The sequence below is a fragment of the Alosa sapidissima genome, chromosome 1 (assembly GCF_018492685.1).
Source record: "Alosa sapidissima isolate fAloSap1 chromosome 1, fAloSap1.pri, whole genome shotgun sequence".
In the NCBI taxonomy this organism is placed as follows: domain Eukaryota; kingdom Metazoa; phylum Chordata; class Actinopteri; order Clupeiformes; family Clupeidae; genus Alosa; species Alosa sapidissima.
Window position 1 is genome coordinate 3,423,255 of NC_055957.1, and position 20,321 is coordinate 3,443,575.

At 46.2% G+C, this 20,321-nt stretch overlaps 1 protein-coding gene across 4 annotated transcripts in view; it reads left to right on the forward strand.

The window, feature by feature from the left end:
• Positions 1-2,883: 2,883 nt before the first annotated feature.
• The window catches only part of samd4a (sterile alpha motif domain containing 4A), a 75,117-nt gene continuing 57,679 nt past the window's right edge, over positions 2,884-20,321 (forward strand). The window contains exons 1-2 of one of the 4 annotated variants that reach the window (XR_006030907.1): positions 2,884-3,241; positions 4,567-5,249. Coding sequence is in view for 2 of the 4 variants with exons in the window: in XM_042087143.1 (XP_041943077.1) it covers positions 5,054-5,249 (196 nt within the window). In the remaining 2 variants the exon portion in view is untranslated. The remainder of the gene's footprint in view (positions 3,242-4,566; positions 5,250-20,321) is intronic. The other 3 variants (XR_006030906.1, XM_042087143.1, XM_042087160.1) reach the window with 3 other exon arrangements.

Consider the following 20,321-nt stretch of genomic DNA (forward strand, 5'->3'; position numbering starts at 1 on the left):
AGCCCAACAAAAACAGTAAAAAAAGGGGCCAAAATCCAATATTAACTGAATTTTACTTTTGTTTCCAATCCAGTTTCTGTTTTCTTTATCTTGCGTGACTAATGACACATTTAGAAAATAGCAGCAATTATCTATTTGCTGACCAGTTAAAACAAATTGAAAATTGGATTATCGAACACATTTTTTATTTGGACCAGATGGATGGAACAAATAGAACAAAGCACTGCAAAGCGTTACACGGACCGTGTATTGTCCACAATTCCTTTCAGCACTGGCCAGCTCCTTTTAGGCGGGAATGGATTTGACGATGTTCAATGTCTATCCAACAGACATTTCATTATCAGATTATCCTATTAAAATGCTGAAACATTATCTTGCCAACCAACGAGAAAAACTGTTAAGCTCGGCTACTTTAATAACCTGTTGAACACAGGTTCAGCCAAGAGGTCTGTTGATCAAAGTCAAAGTCTGCTTTATTGTCAATTTCTTCACATGCCAAGACATACAAATAGATCGAAATTACGTTTCTCACTATCCCACGGTGAAGACAAGACATATTTTACCAATTAAGTCCACAGACAAACATAACATTCAAGTAAACAATAAAAGTTGATAGCCTACATTGCCTGTTATTCAATTTCAGTTTCAAAGTCAGTGTATGGGATGCTATTGAATACCTAATAAACAAGCAGACATAGCCTTAACCTACTGGGAACCAAGAAAAAAAAGTGTCCAATAATTTCTTTTTTGTTGTGATTTCCATTCTATTTAGGATTAAAAAAAAAAAAAAAACATCTTATAATTTTTTTTTTTTTTTTTTTTAATTATTTTTATTTTAAATGTTATAGCATGTCCCCTGTGGTGGACAAAAGGACCGTCTTAGTATGAAAAGGTAGCCATGAAAATAGACAAAAATGGACAAATTATGCTTTTAGTGGTATTAAATTAAGGGTAAACTTAATTGCTTCAGCCTTAAACCAAATATAAGGGAAAAGGTTATTTATCCTTCTAGACTACTTTATTTGCCTTTTTGGACAGTTGTATTTCTTTTTTCTGGATTGTTCATTTCATTTTCATGTTTTTCTTTCATCTGCGATAATTCATTTTTTAGTCTTACTCTTCCTCGCTATCTTCTTGAGGCACAGGTTCATAGTCCTCATCTCTGTTTCACTCACTCATCACCTGAGAGCTCCAAATCTGCCCCCCCCCCCACCCCTCATTCATCCTATACAAATGATCTCCTAAATTTCACAAAAAATCTAAATATTTTGGTCCTGGTGTCCATTATAATGGACATTCATAAAGTCACTATTATTTCAAAATGTAAATAACTTAACTTCTTTCAAAATGAATCATATGATTCCTGACATTTTCATTAACAAGACCATATATTGCCATCATAATGAATGCTTAATAAGAAGACACTATTTGACTTATCTCTCCTCCTTCCATAAAATGTGCTTGTTTTGATGTCAACCATTTTTGAGAACAAGAAAGAGGAGGTTCCCAGCAACCCAGCCAATCACATGATATATCATTAGAAAGCCCAGGATGTCCTCTCTAAAAGACCACAGGAATTGATAGAATAGCTCAAATGGGTAAAGGGGTATGCATCTAGAACTTATGTCCACTACAGAGGACATAGGTCTATGGATTCAGTCTCAGGAGGATAGGCTAGGCTACATAGATCTGGTGTAATGAAACCTGACTGTAACAGCTGCTGACATAAATACCCATACCTTATTCCAGGTCGACTATAGGTCTAATATACCGTTGTGGTGGTAGGCATAGAAATGAGGCTTGGAACAGCACATGCCAATCAAATTTGTTGAGTCTGTGATGTTCTTCATCTTCACTGAGCTGAAATAAAGTAATTTCATGATAGACAATTGTTTGTTGATATGTTCACTTCAAAAACTCATGACATCTGCATATAAATAATGGGATATATTCATGTACCTTATTATACAATGAACCTCTACCTCATGGACTAAATAATGGGATATATTCATGTACAACACCTTATTATAAAATGAACCTCTACCTCATGGACTACATTTAGCAGGCAGTCTTATCTCATGGTTGTCAAATAGTGGGACAAGACCTAGATTTTACCCCAGTTCCATTGCGGCAGCCCCAAACGCTTTCTCTGCCTGTTCCTGGTAGGCTTGAGGAGGCCACTAATACTGTGTCACTCAGAGGATATACTTCTCTTCAACAATGGCCTTGTCATTCACAATGGGCTACTGATGTTTGCACCATTGGCCAATGTCATTAAAATGTCACGTTCTGTCGTTTTCACAACGCAGCAAAGTCTGTAAAGAATGTTTCAAACCAAATGTCAGTCAGACCAGTCACTGAACAACTTTTGATAATGTGGCCTATTCTACTTTTTAAAAATGTCTGTGGAAATTAAGTATTCTTGGTCATGATGAATAATTCAACTTCATTATACTGATTGTGTGTGGTGCAATCTATGGCGATTACTAAATGTTAATAACATAACGTGTGTTCTCTTACGTTTATATTTCATTGACAATGACTGTTATGAAATGTCTTATTAGTGATGATTACATGCTGAGGTCGTATTCCAAAAGCTGACTTCACGTAATTCATATGGGACAGAGGATAACGTGCCTACTATTGGACGGAATGCGTAATGACCCACTTATTTTACAATAAAGAATTGTATAGGGGCTAGGAAGTCTTGAGAGTATTAAAATGTGATGCACTTAAATAGCTACTGAAAGCTTATCCAAAAAGCGGCAGCCTGATTATATTAATAAGTGAACGTGCATTTGCTGTAGGTCGGTCCATTGGAGTTGAAATGCCAAACTTCCTCGCCCCTCCTCTTGTGCGCATTTATAACCAACATAACTTCAGGCTTGTTTTGGTATTGTTCAGTTTGCTATGGAAACCTTTTAGTTTTTTTTTTCTTCTAAAAACTCTAATCCCTGTCAGTCGGCTCCGTAGGATAGGCAATGCGATCTGTCCCTAGCTCCATTCTCTATTTTTGTGCTTCCTTGTGCTGCCAAGCCCCTGACGTAATGCTTCGTGTTAATTATTAGCATGTGGGAAGCTATGCTGAGACTCTCTGGTTGAACAAGAGCAACTGTAGGGAGAAAAGTTAGTCAAGATGGCAAAACACACTGACCCAGAGTGAAGGGGCACCGCTCCCCCAAATTTTGAAATTGTTGCGCCCGTCCAGCGACCAGCACCACCGATGCAACTGTGCCTTGAAGTGAGTAACTTGTTACCATTTTTGAACTGTCTCTGGGAGCTTTGAGATATTTTTGCTTCTATTGTCCAGACGATTCCCCCGCTAAATCTTATGTCCTACTTGATTTAAATTAGGGTAATGTTTGTAAATTATGTTTAGAGTATTCTTTCGAGTTGGAGATCGTAGCAATAATTCATTTAGGTGATTTAGTGCTGGCTTTCGTGGTGATATATGAATATTAGATGTGGTTACGATGGCCATTGAGAAGGTAGACAGAGATCCAGATGAGCGGGGAAATTGTTAACCCGGTCTTCTGAAGAGTTGTGGAAACTAGGCTGTAACCTATACGGAATAGCTGCAGTCGGATTTTTAGGTTGCATACCTACACTATGGCATGACTTTGGTAGCCTACGCTTGAGACAGAGTGATTTTCAAATATTTTGTGGAGGGTTTGCTTAGTGGTCGAATGCTGTACAAACAAAAAACGCAGCTATCATTTTAAATAAGTGTCGACGTTTTTCAGTAGGCTGTGAGATGGTTAACCAATACATTTTTCTCCTGGAATGGACGTTCAGTTTTGGAAGTCTGAATTGATGCTGTCAATTAGAGGTGAAGTCTAAAATTGTTCTGAAATGAATTATTTATGCGACGACGCATTGATACCGTAGCTTAATAGCTTTCAAAGCTGAATATCGTTGGACAGTACGGAGTTGTTCGTGCTAAGTTAGTGCATGAAATATGAACAACGCTTATGGCAACCGTTTGGCTATGTCTTGTTTTAGGAATAGTCCGAATCATGCGTCAAATTGGATACCGTCTGCAGTGTGTAAAATTGGGACTGTGAAGTAGCCTACGTTTTATTTTTGTCTGTGGTGTCGGTGGGCCTGCGTGAAGACATGAAAGTGAAATGAATTCAAACGTAAAGGCATGAATGAACGGAGTGTAGTGTAACGCTTTCACTGCGGATGGTGAGGTAGCCGCCAGTGAGGAAATGTGTCCTTTTAATTATTTACTCACTTTCGCATAGCGAAGGGAAGTCTGCAGGTAGTCGTAGCTATTGGCTGAAGCAACAGGGCAGCGCCGCATTCTCAAAGCTCCACGGAAGACAGAGAAGACGTAGCTTGCGTCCTAGTAATGTTATCACAGTGGTCTAATTCAAATGCGTGGCGGTGTGTAGGATATGTGTGCGTGCGTATGTAGCATAGGCTGTGTAGATGAGGGTGTGTGTGTGAGGCTTTTTCTCAACGTCATGATTCCTCATCACGCTCACTTAATACTGTGACATGATGTGAAATTCCTTCAATGTGAACAGATTTGTGACTCAAAGTGCTTCTACTCATGCGCAGGTCTTGGGTGCTTCTCAGTGGAGAGTGCCATCAGGAGTGGAGCTGAAGTGAGAAGCTGTGGAGTAGTGCGGCTCACTGTCCCGCCAACCGCGGCCCCCAGTGCCTAAAGGAGGTTCAGAGGGGCTCCCCTGGAGGCCCCTATACCTTCCCATCCTCCTCATGTTCAGCTCCACGTCAAGCAAGGCATCACTACGCAGGGATGACACAACAGCCAAGCTCTGAATAACAAAGCGCTAACCCTCATGCACCAAGCACTGCGGGCCCAGGAAGGAAGAGGCCGACAGAAGAAAGGTCTGGAACCGGGACACGTTCTCCCGCTGCCGACGGAACCGCAGGCCTGAGGCCGCCCGCAGAGAGCAGTGTTATAATCATCTAAGGAGCCCAGAGCCAGGGGGATCCGTTGCTGACCTGTTCTGAACCCAAGCCCAAGAGCCCCGGTCCTAGTGTCCGCCCCGTTTCGTCTCGTCTGGCGTCCGTCCCACGGACCATGATGTTTCGCGACCAGGTGGGAGTCCTGGCCGGCTGGTTCAAGGGGTGGAACGAGTGCGAGCAGACCGTGGCTCTGCTCTCCCTTCTCAAGCGGGTCAGCAGAACCCAAGCCCGCTTCCTGCAGCTCTGTCTAGAACACTCGCTGGCGGAATGCACTGAGCTGCACGTTCTAGAAGGAGAAGCCAACAATCCAGGTCAGTGGAACAAAAAATGACTTTATAGCCCATCTTTGTCATGTTAAGTTTTATTGAGTAGTTCCAGGGAGAAACAGCAGAGGCTCTGGGTAAAAATGGTGGCACTCCCGGCCTTAGAGGCTTGTGCGGTCTTATTGCTCTTCCATAGACGGTAAGGGGTTAAAAGTGGTGTGGTGAGTGGCGTGGTGCTGTTGTGAGGTCAGTTCTCTGGCTTCCACTCACTGGGAAGGACATGAGTGAGGTTAAATCTGACCGTGGCGGCGTTGGGGCTATATTTGTGAAGAGGCTTCTGTGGTCCAGTTTGTTGCGTGAAGAGGGTGTGTGGCCATGGAAACAAATACCTTGGTAACCAAATCGGCTCATGAAGAGAGAGGGGGAAAGAGGGAGAGAGAGAGAGAGAGAGAGAGAGAGAGAGAGAGAGGAGCATGTGCGGGTGTCAAAATGACAGACTGGCAATCGGCTGGTTGCTTTGGTGACCTTTGGACACATTTCCCTCGTACACATTCAACACAGTCTGCTGCCTCGCATTGTTAATGCATGTATGAACACACACACACACAAACACACACACACACACGCACAGGCATACACACACACACACACACACACACACACACACACACACGCACAGGCATACACACACACACACACACACACACACACACACACACACACAGGCATACACACACACACACACAGGCATACAGGTACACACATGCAGACATACACACACACACACACACACACACACACACACACACACACAAAACACACACAAACAGATGAACTAGCAACATGTGGGCTCATCATGGCTTCCAGGATGTTGAGCCGAGTCACGCTCTCAGTAGAAGTGCTTTATTACTATGCAGTGCAACCACTGTTATTCCTCAGTCTGTGGACGGAGACATGAAAGGCTGGCATATGAGGCTTTTCACAGCACACCTAGCACACCCACACCTAGAAGCACCAGGATGGACGATAGCAACTGAGTTGGCCTGCCTGTGAAGAAAGGTGCACCTTGTGAAGCACACTGATGAGGAGCAACTGCTGTGTGTGTGTGTGTGTGTGTCTGTGTGTCTGTGTTGTATTATTTCTCCTTCTTGCCTGTGTCTCTAAACACAAAAAGTATTGTGTGTATTTGTCTATGTGTATTGGCGGATGTATACGTGGTGTGTATGTGTGCATATGTGGTGTGTGGGTGTGTGCACGTGTGTGTGTGTGTGTGTGTGTTGTATTATTTCTCCTTCTTGCCTGTGTTTCTAAACACAAATTATTGTGTGTATTTGTCTATATGTATGTGTATTGGCGGATACAGTATATGTGGTGTGTACAGTATGTGTGCGTATGTGGTGTGTGTGTGCGTGTGTGTGGCTGGTATTCTCCTCAGGCTAGGTCTATCAGAGTGACCTGACCAGCCCCAGTGACTCATCACATAGTGTGTGTGTGAGTGTGTGTGTGTGAGCATGTGTGTGTGTGCGTGTGGGTGTGAGTGTGCGAGCATGTGTGTGCGTGTGGGTGTGTGTGTGCGAGCATGTGTGTATGTGTGTGTGTGTGCCAACCTCCAGTGTCGGCAGTTCATGTGCACAGTAACACTCAGTCATGACTGGTTTGTGTGTGTGTGCACCCATTCCCCATCAACACCATCTCTGGAAATCTAGTGTTCCACACTATTGTAACACACACTCATGCAGTGAGGCTGGCACTGGGGACTAGAATATCATGTAGGTCTACTTCCATGCAGAGTAATCAAGTCACAAATAGCGACTCAGTGAAGCATATCATAGTGTTTTAAAAGGGAGTTGTATGTTTAAATGGGATCCGTCAAAGGAAGTGGTTGTGGTGTTGACTAAGCAGAAATGCACATGATTTGTATTACGCCCTGGGTGTAGAGAAGAGTTAACTTGCAGCTGGAAGTTGAGTGGAAGGACTGTTTGGAAGTATTTGGAAAGGACTGTACCAATGAAAGGAATCCACAATGACCTACTTATTTCCCCCCGTCTAGAGAAGGCCGGCCTCCTGGAGTGGAGCAGGCTCTGGCACCATTCTAGCCCTGGTGTGGCCCAGATCAAGCCCCGTGGAGCGTTCAAAATAGCAAACAAAGGCAAACGTTCTAGAATGTTTTCAAACCGTTTTTGCCGTTTGCCTTAAGTTCACTGTGATAGTTTCCAAAGACACAAGACACACACAAACGGTCCGAAGAGTTAGTTTTTTGTTGAACTAAAGGCTAGGCTGAATCAGACTATTTAGAATGTTTACATAAAAAAACCTTTCAAATTTGAAAGTTTAAAGAACAGGCAACCGTGTCTGTTTGCTGAATTCAAAGGCACCTCTGGTCTGTCATTGGGGCCAGATCAGAGCCAACTCTGTTTCTGACTGAGCCCCAATCTGGGTTGTTCCATGGTCCTCGTGATGCAACACGTTCTGTTTCTTTGAGTAAACGTCATAAAGCTCCCTCTTAGGATATTTGATTTACGGATTCTGTTTGTTTTTTTAAACGTTGGATATATTTAGAATCTGCTGATTCAAGAGTTTTTTTTTTTTTTTTTCCTAACTGAAGTCCTGTATTAACTCCCCATCGGGTTTATGGTCTGTTGTCCTTCAAAATGAAATTTGTTTTAAAGTTTTAATACATTGTACAATGTATAAAGTTTCAATACATTCGTTTGACAGTTATTGTGTAGCTGTTTATTTGAAATGGACTAGTTAGGTTTTACATCATAATCTGAAGTCCAGTGGCATGTTCTACGCCTTTATACTATCATATACTGAAATCAAATTTCAATGGTGACTTCTAATGGTTGTGAAATCAAGATAAAACAATTATTTTTCTGTATTCTCAGTTCTGCAATGATTTCTCTAGTTTTGTCTTGAGTCTTAAATACTGTGCACCAAAATGTTTTGAGTTTATTTTTTGAAAGTTTAGGAAATTGATGGTGTTTCCAATCGTGTTAATTAATTGTGATCTCAATATTGACCAAAATAGTTGTGATTGTGATTTTTGCATAATAGAGCAGCACTGAAATGTATTTATTTTCCCTTTAAATTACTACATACATACACACACACACACACACACACACACATACACACACCACCACCCAAAGTTGACATGCGAGACTTTAAAAAATATGTATTGTATTGAGAGCTATCCCTGTCTTGAAGGGCATCTAGTCTCCAACTCCACCCCCACTCTTTGCCCCTTCGCTCCCATTGAGGCCTGTGTGTGTGTGCGTGTGTGTGTGTGTGTGTGTGTGTGTGTGTGTGTGTGTGTATGGGTGGTGGGGGTGGTTAGGCACTACCCGCACAGGGGGCCAGTGTTGTTATGAATGACTGTCTTCATTGGGGTGTGGGTGTGTGGTGTGTGTGTGTGTGTGTGTGTGTGTGTGTGTGTGTGTGTGTGTGTGCGCGTGTGTATTGCAAGCCTGCTCATGCAGAAGCAGAGACTGCTGTGCTATGCTGTGCTGTGGTGCTGCTGTAGCAGACTCTGCTTCGCCCCTGAGCTGTTTTCTGTGGCCCGCATACCCCCCCCCCCCACACACACACACACACACACTGCCATGTGAAACATCTACACCTCTGAGCACCACTCCCTCTCTACTGCTACTGCCTCCAGACACACCACTCCACCACACACACAAGACAAAAAGTCTGAACAAAAAGGAGCCACTTTTATCTATAAATACAGATTCAAGAGCAGGAACAGATTCTTTAACTACTAGTTGGTATGCACCTGTTCCAAATCTCTATATTTGAGCAGCACAATATCTTACTACCTCCTGATCATGTTTTCATAAAATGCACACATAAAAAAACATGCACACACACAAACAAGCACATTTCATTGTGCAAAAGTGTAGAGATATCAGTCAGTGATAATGACCTCTGTTTTCAAGCCAGGTCACAGGTTCCATTTCCAGAAGACACTCCTGCATCATGAATAAAAAGATGAACAGAAAAGATGCTAAATGATCACAGTGTCTGTCCAGATGTGATGGCTACAGCACTAATATATGGATTTACTGTAGTGTAGACTATATTGCAGATCCCATGAGCATGCTGGGTATGGCATGCAACTCAGTATCTGTCTGAGTGCCACAGTGGGAGTGTGAACGTATGCTCTCATTTCCTGTGTGTTAGTGTGGTATGAGGTACAGTACCATACTTTAACAATCTGGCACACTTCAGTTGAACTGTGGCCTTCTTACACCAAACAACTTCGACAAGATTTGGGAAAGATTCTTGAAAGATTGTAGTCTTTTAACTAATGCACCCCATCTTTCCCAAATCTTGTCAAATTTGTTTGGTGTAAGGAGGCCATTAGTTGAATAGTGTTGCTTAGTAACGTGTCAGACTGTATTCTGAAGTAGTATTGAGTTTGTCATGCAGGAGAAGAAGCACTCATTCTCTCAGCTCGATTGGGTTTGGAGTTTGTAGACGCTGTGTGCTGGCTATCAGCCGTGTGGCACCCCACCTGTGCTGACTGAGATCCCTCGTCTGGCTAAATGAAACCACATGGCGCGATGACATAGCTCGTATTCCGGCTAGCGGCCTGCCCTGTGCGCAGACACACCCTCCAAAGAAACCAACACCCATGTCCCTGTTTCTGTCCTGTGTGTATGTGTGTGTGTGTGTGTGTGTGTGTGTGTGGAGTATGGGTCCAACCCCATCTCTTTCCTCCCAGCTGCTGCTCTGACACACACATGCATACACACACAAACACACACACACACAGGGGGACTCACACAGTGAAACACACACTCACTTTCAGACACACATGCATAGAAGCGGATGCACATACACACACACACACACACACATGCTTGCATTCAGACAGACAGACACAAACACACACAGACACACAAACACAAGCACACATACACACACTCACCCCTCACACTCCTGGGCTGTGTGAGAAGAAAGAGGGCTTGTGTCTCGTTTTGGGTGTCGGTCGGACTCTTTTTCACGACACCCCCGCATGAGCAAACAGTTTATTTCTGGCTCCGGCCAGCGTGTTCCGTGAGCTCATACGGAACCTCAGGAATGGGGCTGGAGAGGTGGCCAAAACAGCCTGTGGTCCTCCTGCTTTGGATCAAACCCTAACGCTAACGCTAACACTACTCTCTCTCTGTCTCCTTCTCCAGAAATCCTCACCAGGAGAGAAATGAGTGTGTGTGTGCAAGTAAGAAAGAGAGGGAGAGAGAAAGTGAGAAAGAATGTCCGCCTCCACCCTGCTAGCCTCAGTGACTCATGCAGTGTCCTGCTAGAGAGCAGCAAGCAGACCCTGGACTGCTCACGGCCCACCACCGGCCCTGATTTGGCCCAGTGTCGTGTCTGCTACAGTCCTGATCCCCTGCCAGTCCTCCATTTGACCTCTCGTTTGACCTTTTAAAGCTGCTATTTGTCCGTAGAGATTAAAGGTCGTCTTCTTCGGGAAGCCTGTAGCCTCGTAATCTCCCTCTTCTCTTAGAGAGCTGACATTTCACTGGGAGTCAGGGCAGTGTGTCTGTCTGTGTGTGCTTTTGAGGTCACTGTGTTATTTGCCTGCTCTCATGGAAAGCTATTTGTAGCCCACATTTGAATTCTCTGTGAACAGACTCAGATAGGAATGTTATCAATATTATTTTGTGATTGACACAGTTTTAGTAGTTATAAGTTATAGTAGTGAATAACGGGTCTGTGTTCTGTATGGTCCTCTGCCATTGGTGTCTCCATGGCTCGAGGTCTGCTTTAGCCTAGCTTTGAGTTAGCCATTAGTCTGCTATAGCCTGGCTGAGAGTTAGCCATTAGTTTATTTTATCCGAACTGAGAGTTAGTCATCAGTCTGCTTTAACCTAGCTGAGATTTAGCCATCAGTCTGCTTTAGCCTAGCTGAGAGTTAGCCATCAGTCTGCTTTAGCCTAGCTGAGAGTTAGCCATCAGTCTGCTTTAGCCTAGCTGAGAGTTAGCCATCAGTCTGCTTTAGCCTAGCTGAGAGTTAGCCATCGGGCATATGTGCTGATAAGAGCATACTTTAGTGTTTCACTCTACACAGAGATGCATGAACTTTGGGCCGAGTCCAGATTTAAACTTGCACACACTGCAGAACAGGAAAAGACAGAAAACATTGGGTTGCACAGGAATGTGAGAGAGAGAGAGAGAGAGAGAGAGAGAGGCTATGTGAGATATTTCCCTTTTTTCAGATGGTAGTGTTAAATAGAGCTCGGCATGCCAGTGTGTTGGAGGTGTTTCTTAGAAGACTCCTAAGGCCTCCTCTCTCTCCCTCTCTCTCTCCCTCTTTCTCTCTCCCTCTCTCTCTCTCTCCCTTCCTCCTTTCTTTCTTCCACACTCCCCCCTCGGCCCCCTCGGCTCCTCCATGCTGTAGTGCTGAAGCGGCATGACCTCAGCAGATGAGTCAGAGCTTGTCAGTGCTGAAGATGAGAGGAGAGGAGAGGAGAGGAGAGAGGAGAGGAGAGGAGAGGAGAGGAGAGATGAGAGGGGAGAGGAGAGGAGAGGGGAGAGGAGAGGAGAGGAGAGGAGAGGAGAGGAGGGGAGGGGAGGGGAGAGGAGAGGAGAGGAGAGGAGAGGAGAGGAGAGGAGAGGAGATGAGATGAGATGAGATGAGAGAGCAACTTCTCATTCCATTGGAGTCATCTGGGGAGAAGCGATAACCTGTTGATGTCAGGATGTCTGAGACGCCGCACACACACACACAAAACCAAACTCACACACTCATTAGCCCAGCTCGACACATTTGTTTCTGTTTAATTCTGGCAAGAAGTTTCGACACATCCACACACACACATGCTTACATGGTCGACGCCAGTGGTGTGTGATGTCAGTGCGATAAAGTGCGGTGCTAGCGCAGCACTCGCTGGTGATGTCGGAGGCGTGTAGGAGGCGTGTAGGAGGCGTGTCGGAGGCGTGTAGGAGGCGTGTCGGAGGCGTGTAGGAGGCGTGTCGGAGGCGTGTAGGAGGCGTGTCGGAGGCGTGTAGGAGGCGTGTCGGAGGCGTGTAGGAGGCGTGTAGGAGGCGTGTAGGAGGCGTGTCGGAGGCGTGTAGGAGGCGTGTCGGAGTTCAGTATGACGCTTCATCACACCATATCTGATCAAATAAGAAGGAAAAACTCCAAATTCTGACACACTGTATGTGGAAGGTTTTCAACACACACACATACGCTCACACACACATACGCTCACACACACACATACGCTCACACACACACACACACACATACGCTCACACACACACATACGCTCTCACACACTTGGTGCAAGTGGTCTGTGACGCCAGTGGTCTGTGATGTCAGTGGTCTGTGACGCCAGTGGTCAGTGGTCTGTTGATGTCGGTGGTCTGTGATGCCAGTGCTCTGTGATGCCAGTGCTCTGTGATGTCAGTGGTCTGTGATGTCAGTGGTCTGTGATGTCAGTGTGATGAGCAGGGGGTGGCAGCACAGCTTACTCAGATGATTTAGGCAGCGTAGGAGCTGGTTACGTCAAGTGGTCTTCCTCTCCTCTCCTCCTCTCCTCTCTTCTCCTTCTCCCCTCTCCTGTTCTCTTCCTTTCCTCTCCTCTCCTCCTCTCCTCTCCTCCTCTCTCCGCTCCTGTTCAGACTGACCTAACATGGACTGCTGCTTGGCTGGCTGCTTGGCTGGCTGAGTGAGAGGCTGTCTGACTAGCATGCCGGGGCTTGCCCTGGAGTCTGAGGCACAGCACTGAAACGCCAAACCATCAACATAAACACACTAAGAGCAGGAAGTGCAGCTGAACTTTACCCAGCCTGCCTGTTCAGAAGGACATGGGCTACTGTAAATCACACAAGGCCTTTATTACTGGAAATGTCACGGTGTGTGTGTGTGTGTGTGTGTGTGTGTGTGTGTCTGTGCACTACTACTACAGAAGAGCACAGGGGCTCAGATAGCTTCTGTGTCTGGAGTGGAGCTTTGGTGAATATGAGCCAGATCAGAGCCAGATCAGTGCTGTTCCACAGCGAGCCTCCACGAGGATAAACTCCTTGTGAGGGTAATCACTGGACTATACACAAAAGGCAGTTCAATCTCAATCATCTATTGAAATGTCACAGTGTGTGTGTGTATGTGTGTGTTGAGATGTCACAGTGAGCTTATTAGGATTGACTCTTTCTAACAGACGAGCGCTGTTGTGTTGACGCTCACATAGGTCAGCATTTATGGCATGCTTATGTTGCACTTCTGGCCGTCGTCCCTAATTGCGCCCTGCAGGGATGTGCAGTTTTGAATGGGCCCTGAAAGAATGAATGACCGTCAGTCAGATTAAGACACCGCATCAGCAGCAGTGCAGTGTCCAGGACAAGAGCCTGCTTCTGCATTGTCCAGGAGAAGAGCTTGCTTCTGCAGTGTCCAGGACAAGAGCTTGCTTCTGCATTGTGTGAGCAATGCTCCGTGTGCAGTGAGAGGCCCACTTGACCCACTGAATGGCCGTCATGTGACTCCATACGTCCACTTCCTCTGACGCAGCGTGGCGTCCCCTCTGGCATCTGGTCACGGCCTGAGTGTGACATCTGGGAAGGAGGAGGAGGAGGGGGGGGGGGGCTTCTTCTTCGTCCTCGTCGGCGACGTCGTCTTCTCTTTCTCCTCCATTCCCAAAACGGCCCCCAAAGCCCATTGTTGTGATAAAAATAGAGTTCAGGGAGCCAGAAGGAAAAACACACCACACACACACACACACACACACACACACACACACACACACTCACACACACACACACACTCACACACACTCACACACACACACACACACTCACACACTCACACACACACACACACACTCACACACACACACACACACACATACACACCACAGACACACCACACACACACACCCACCACACACATACACACCACACACACACACACACACACACACACTCACACACACACACACACACACTCACACACACACCACACTCTCACACACACACACACACACACACACAGACACACACACACACACACACACATCCTTCCAGTGGAGGGACAGTAAGCAGTAAGTGTTCCTGAACCATACCCAGAAAAATTGACTTTTTTCCCCACTCCCACACTCCCAGACACACACACACACACACACACACACACACACACACACACATATTCCTGTGCTGACCTGCACCTCTCTCTCCCTCTCACACACTGCACACAGTGGAACCTGTTCTGCTGGCTGCTGTGTGTGTGTGTGTGTGTGTGTGTGTGTGTTGGGGGGGGGGGGGGGGGGGGGGCAGGAGCTGCCTCTGCATGCTCAGCAGCGTGTGCCTCGGAGCTGTGACACTCTGCCATGCACGCCACGCAACCCTGCCATGCACGCCACGCAACCCTGCCATCCACGCCACGCAACCCTGCCATCCACGCCACGCAACCCTGCCATCCACGCCACGCAACCCTGCCATGCACGCCACGCAACCCTGCCATGCACGCCACGCAACCCTGCCATGCACGCTCACCCAGCCTCTGTGCACGCTCACCCAGCCTCTGTGCACGCTCACCCAGCCTCTGTGCACGCTCACCCAGCCTCTGTGCACGCTGACCCAGCCTCACCCAGCCTCTCTGTGCACGCTCACCCAGCCTCTGTGCACGCTCACCCAGCCTCACCCAGCCTCTGTGCACGCTCACCCAGCCTCTGTGCACGCTCACCCAGCCTCTGTGCACGCTCACCCAGCCTCTGTGCACGCTCACCCAGCCTCACCCAGCCTCTGTGCACGCTCACCCAGCCTCTGTGCACGCTCACCCAGCCTCTGTGTGTGGTGGGTGTGTGTGTGTGGTGTGTCTGTGGTGTGTGTGCCTGTGACACAAAAATCCACTCCATGCTACCTGCAATGCTCATGTACTCCATCTCCCTGAACGTCTGTGTACTTCATACCCAAGTAGACTCAGTTGTAGACCTGCGTGTACATTATCTTTACCTTTCTCCATGCTGGATGTTTGTTTCAAGTCTATAGACACATGCTGTCTCCATCATGGCTGTCAGAAATGTTTTTATTTAAACACACTAGGATGTAATGTTGAGAGCATTTCACTCACTTTGTGTGTAGACTTTGTGTTTTAACTTTACGGCCATGTCAGTTAAGGTTTGTGGGTTTTTGTAATTATTTGTATAACACCTATGGCAAAACTTCATAAAATAAATAAATAAATAAAAACTTTGCCATGTCAGTTGTGCACGTGGCTGTGAGGAAACGATCCATTTGGAGAGTGAGTTCAGCTCACCGTGAATGAGTCTCTTTTCTCTGGTGTTTTTTACCCCCTTAACTGCAGTGGTATAACCTCTTTAGACAAGGAATCTGCTCTCTGTGTCCCTCGCTCCCTCTCTTTCTCCCTCGGTCTCATTCCCTCGTTCCCAGCAGGTACGGAAATAAAGATTTCTTCCAGAGAGGAAAATAATTATCATTCTTCCACAAATCAGGAAGGGGGTCTCTGTGGATCCAGAGCCCAGCCATTTCCTTAAATAGAACTCGGGGCTCTCCAATCCGCCGACTTTCAGGCTCACATTCCACACATAGCTCCGACTGCGACATTCTGCGCCGCGCAAACAAATAACTTGTGGAGCTTCGGCAGGTACGCTTAAATTGCCGCTCCGTCTCTGCACACATCCCTTTCTCTCTCTCTCTCTCTCTCTCTCTCTCTCTCACACTCACACACACACACACACACACACACACTTGCAGCCCAGAGGACATAGTAGGGGCTCATCAGGTTGCCATAGTGATTTCCTGCCCGGCCCTAGGCTCGGTAGGAGTGGAGACTTGAGGAGCCCTGGGTGTAGCCGGGTGTGTGTGTGTGTGTGTGTCGGGGGGTGCTCAGAAGAGTTTGGCTTTTCACAGACAGATTAGTTAAATGCTGAGGGTGTGAAATAAAAGACCCAGCGCTGCAGAAACTAAACCAAACACAAACATGCCATGACGGGAGGGACACTTACCAAAGCACTTTGGACTTCAGTGCTTCCCTTCTAAAGAGCTCTATTCATGATGCATATGAAGCTGAAGCAAAGTCCTTTTAGGCAAGTCCCTCCACTCGGCGGCCATTTGACAACGCTTTTTGGGCACTTGTAGGGCATCCATTTCGGCAGAAATGCGCGTGTGCAAGGCTTCAAGACACCAATCTTGCTCCAGCGGTGAGATCACAACACATGATTGGCACGATGTCTTCACAACACACCATATGATTGGCTCAATGTATTCACATCACACCACATGATTGGCTCAATGTATTCACATGTCGACGTTTTGCCGAGGAAGGGGTGGGATATGTGTAGACAACGGCCATATTGGCGTGACAAACTAGCCCCATGCATTTCTATGGAGTATTTTTTGAGTGCTGTAGTGAGTGCTGTTGAAGCTATAGCATATCTCTTCCCTTCTAAAGAGCTCTGTTCATGATGCATATGAAGCTGAAGCTATAGCATATCTCTTCCCTTCTAAAGAGCTCTGTTCATGATGCATATGAAGCTGAAGCTATAGCATATCTCTTCCCTTCTAAAGAGCTCTGTTCATGATGCATATGAAGCTGAAGCTATAGCATATCTCTTCCCTTCTAAAGAGCTCTATTCATGATGCATATGAAGCTGAAGCTATAGCATATCTCTTCCCTTCTAAAGAGCTCTATTCATGATGCATATGAAGCTATAGCATAATAGCATATCTCTGTCTGCCTGTCCACCCTCCATCCGTCCATCTGGGTATACTGTATATGAACATTACGCCGCACACACAGTGGTATATCTGAAAGGCCTGGTAGGTAGCTTAGCTGTTGCCCTGCTATTTTAGGTCCACATGCAGGATGTCTAGGCCTGTAGACGTGCCTGAGTATCAGGAAGCATGAATGACAATCCTGAGGAGGAGCTCACTCCAGAGCACGTGTGCCCTGTGATGCGTTTCCTGTGGAAGATCCCAAGAGCCAGGATGTGAGAGTGGAGCTTGGAGTCTACCCTTGTGTGTGTGTGTGTGTGTGTGTGTGTGTGTGTGTGTGTGTGCGTGCGTGCATATGTTCATCATCAACTCTGTCTATGTCTGACAATGCATTTGTGTGTGTGTGTGTGTGTGTGTATATTTACTCCTGATGTGTCTTTAACAATAGGCTCCGTGGGTTGATTGTGCTGTGCGGTGTGTGTGTCTGGCGGTACGCTGTAGTGTGCTGCTGTGTGGAGTGCTGTGTGTGTGTATGTGTGTGCGTGCGTGTGTGTGTGTGCTACTGACAGAGGCAGGTGCTTCCCTGAGCGCTGCTGAGCACAGGAGGCCCAGAGTGCAGATTACTCCACCACTCATTTCCCCTCTGCCTGCACCCGAGCTCACCAGTATAAATGGAACTCAAGGAAGACACAAACACACACACACACACACACACACACACACACAGAGTGACTAGGGCACGGGCTGACACACTCACACAGAGACACACACACACATTTACTTAGTCATGCAAAGACATGCAGTTTCCCTCTCTTAATCACAGATACACTGAACTGACACACACGCACACACACACACATAATTGGCGTGTACAGACAAACATGCACATTTACTTAGTTATACAAGGACAAGTAATTTCACTCTTTCAAACACAGACACACTGAAATACTGATACACACGCATAAACACACACACACACACATGCAAACACAGGAACATCCTTTACACACGCCATCTCACACACACAGACGCACACACCATGCTAACTATTGTCTTTATGCTTTCGCGCTGCTCTGTAAATAGTGGATGGCCTGTATTGATGTTGAAGTCTGTGACAGTGAGGAAGCACATTGATGGATACTTCCTGTGTAGATTTATGCTTGTATGTGATTGCTATCAGATGTCCTAGGAAACCTCCACCATTCGCTATTTACACTAAGCCCTCTGGGGAGGAAAAGGGGAGGAGTGTGTCTGTTTGTGTGTGTGTGTGTATCCGTGTGTTTTGTGTGTATCCGTGTGTGTGTGTGTGTGTGTGTGTGTGTGTGTGTTTTGTGTGTATCCGTGTGTGTGTGTGTGTGTGTGTTTTGTGTGTATCCGTGTGTGTGTGTGTGTGTGTGTGTGTGTGTGTGCGTCTATGAATTTGTGTGTGTGTGTGTGTGTGCGTCTATGAATCTGTGTGTGTTTGTGTGTGTGTGTGTGTGTGTGTGTGCGTCTATGAATCTGTGTGTGTTTGTGTGTATGTGTGTGTGTGTGTCTATGAATCTGTGTGTTTGTGTGTATGTGTATGAGTGTGCCTTTCTTTACATTGGAAGCAGTCGTGAGCGGCACTCATCATTTCAACAGCTTAAGTGGCCGTTCACCGATTCCAGCAGTGCAATGCAAACATCAGTTGTCAAGGAGTTGCTACCATAATAATGACACAATTTCCCAAGCTCCCTCTCCACGCGGGCAGTGATCATAGTAACCACCTCTGATGCGGACGCGCTTGGATACGGCGTGTTTGTGTGCGAGTAATGGCCTTACAACATGCTGGATCTTGGATCAGAGAGATGAAGATGATCTGATGGCATGATTGGCTTTACAGATATCTGCAGGCTTGGCGTGCGACCACACAGGTCAGCAGACTCGGCCAGGAGTCAGCAGCTGTCCTGACAGAACGACTGCCCCCCCCCCCCCACACACACACACACACACACACACCTGGGGTATAACTCAGTTAAGGTAACCAGATTTCTGAGAGGAAAACTGGGGACATTTCTTGGGAACCCGGGACGTTTCCAGTTCGGCAGTCAGCGTCATTAAATGATCTATTGGGTTGTCTATGAAAAAGGGGGGGGCAGTGCTGTTGTTTAGATTTGTTTATGTTTATGCATTTATATATTTTATCCAAAGCAACTTATAGATACCAGTTGCATTGACCAGTGTCCCTGGAGCAACTTGAGGTTAAGTGCCTTGGTCAATAGCACAATGATGGCTACTGGGAATCAAACTGCCCCCCCCCCCATTGCGTTTGGAAAGTAGGGTCACCCTAAAACTGAGGCCTAGTCCACACGTACCAAACCGATCTTTTTTTCCTCCGTCTTCCCTGGAACCGTATCAAGAATATTTGCGTCCAAACGGATCCATCTCAACACGACTCAACACGTTACTTCATACCCCAGGCCTATAGGTAGCACTGTTTCTTTACAGAAATTGACCAAAACTTTCGCTTTACAAACAGACAGAATAGGCTACGACGAAATGACTAGTCCAAGGAAATCAGAATTGTTTGTGTGGACTGATGGTGAACTGTCAACTGTAAAACTAATAAACTTTATTTTACGGTTTGTGAAGGGTGCAGTCCCGTCCTTTATTTGGCTAACGCAGGTAGGCCTACTAATCACCTTTACTTTCTTTGGTTGTAGGATAGTCCGTGATTCACATTAGTTTTGGCTATCACCGCAATTAGGCTACTAAACGCAAGGCTTACCCAAATTCTAGGCTATTCTGTCGCCACATTTATAATATTGCTATAAAACCTTCGTTAGTAACAGTCAATACGTTTGCCTGCATCAAATCGCTCATTTGCATTCAGTGTGCTACCATCGGCTTAACGTGAGTTCTAAGCGTCTTTGTATGCTTATATCTGATTTCACTCGACTGTGAATGCATGTATATATGTTGTAAGACATGTAAAATAAATGAATGACACTGGCACTACGCACAAATTAATGTAGCCTAAACTTACACCGCACTTAGGGGCAGCCGTGGCCCACTAGTTAGCACTCTGGACTTGTAACCGGAGGGTTGCCGGTTCGAGCCCGACCGGTGGGCCGCGGCTGAAGTGCCCTTGAGCAAGGCACCTAACCCCTCACTGCTCCCCGAGCGCCGCCATTGTAGCAGGCAGCTCACTGCGCCGGGATTAGTGTGTGCTTCACCTCACTGTGTGTTCACTGTGTGTTTCACTAATTCACCGATTGGGTTAAATGCAGAGACCAAATTTCCCTCACGGGATCAAAAAAGTATATATACTTATATACTATATACTTATACTTATACTTTCCTAATAACTTAAGTTCTCTTGCGTCACTGACAGTAGCTAGAATGCATAAAAAAACCCTGGGAAAAACAGTGTTCAGTCCACCAAGTCATAAGCTATCGGCGCTGCGCAGCACCAGTTGT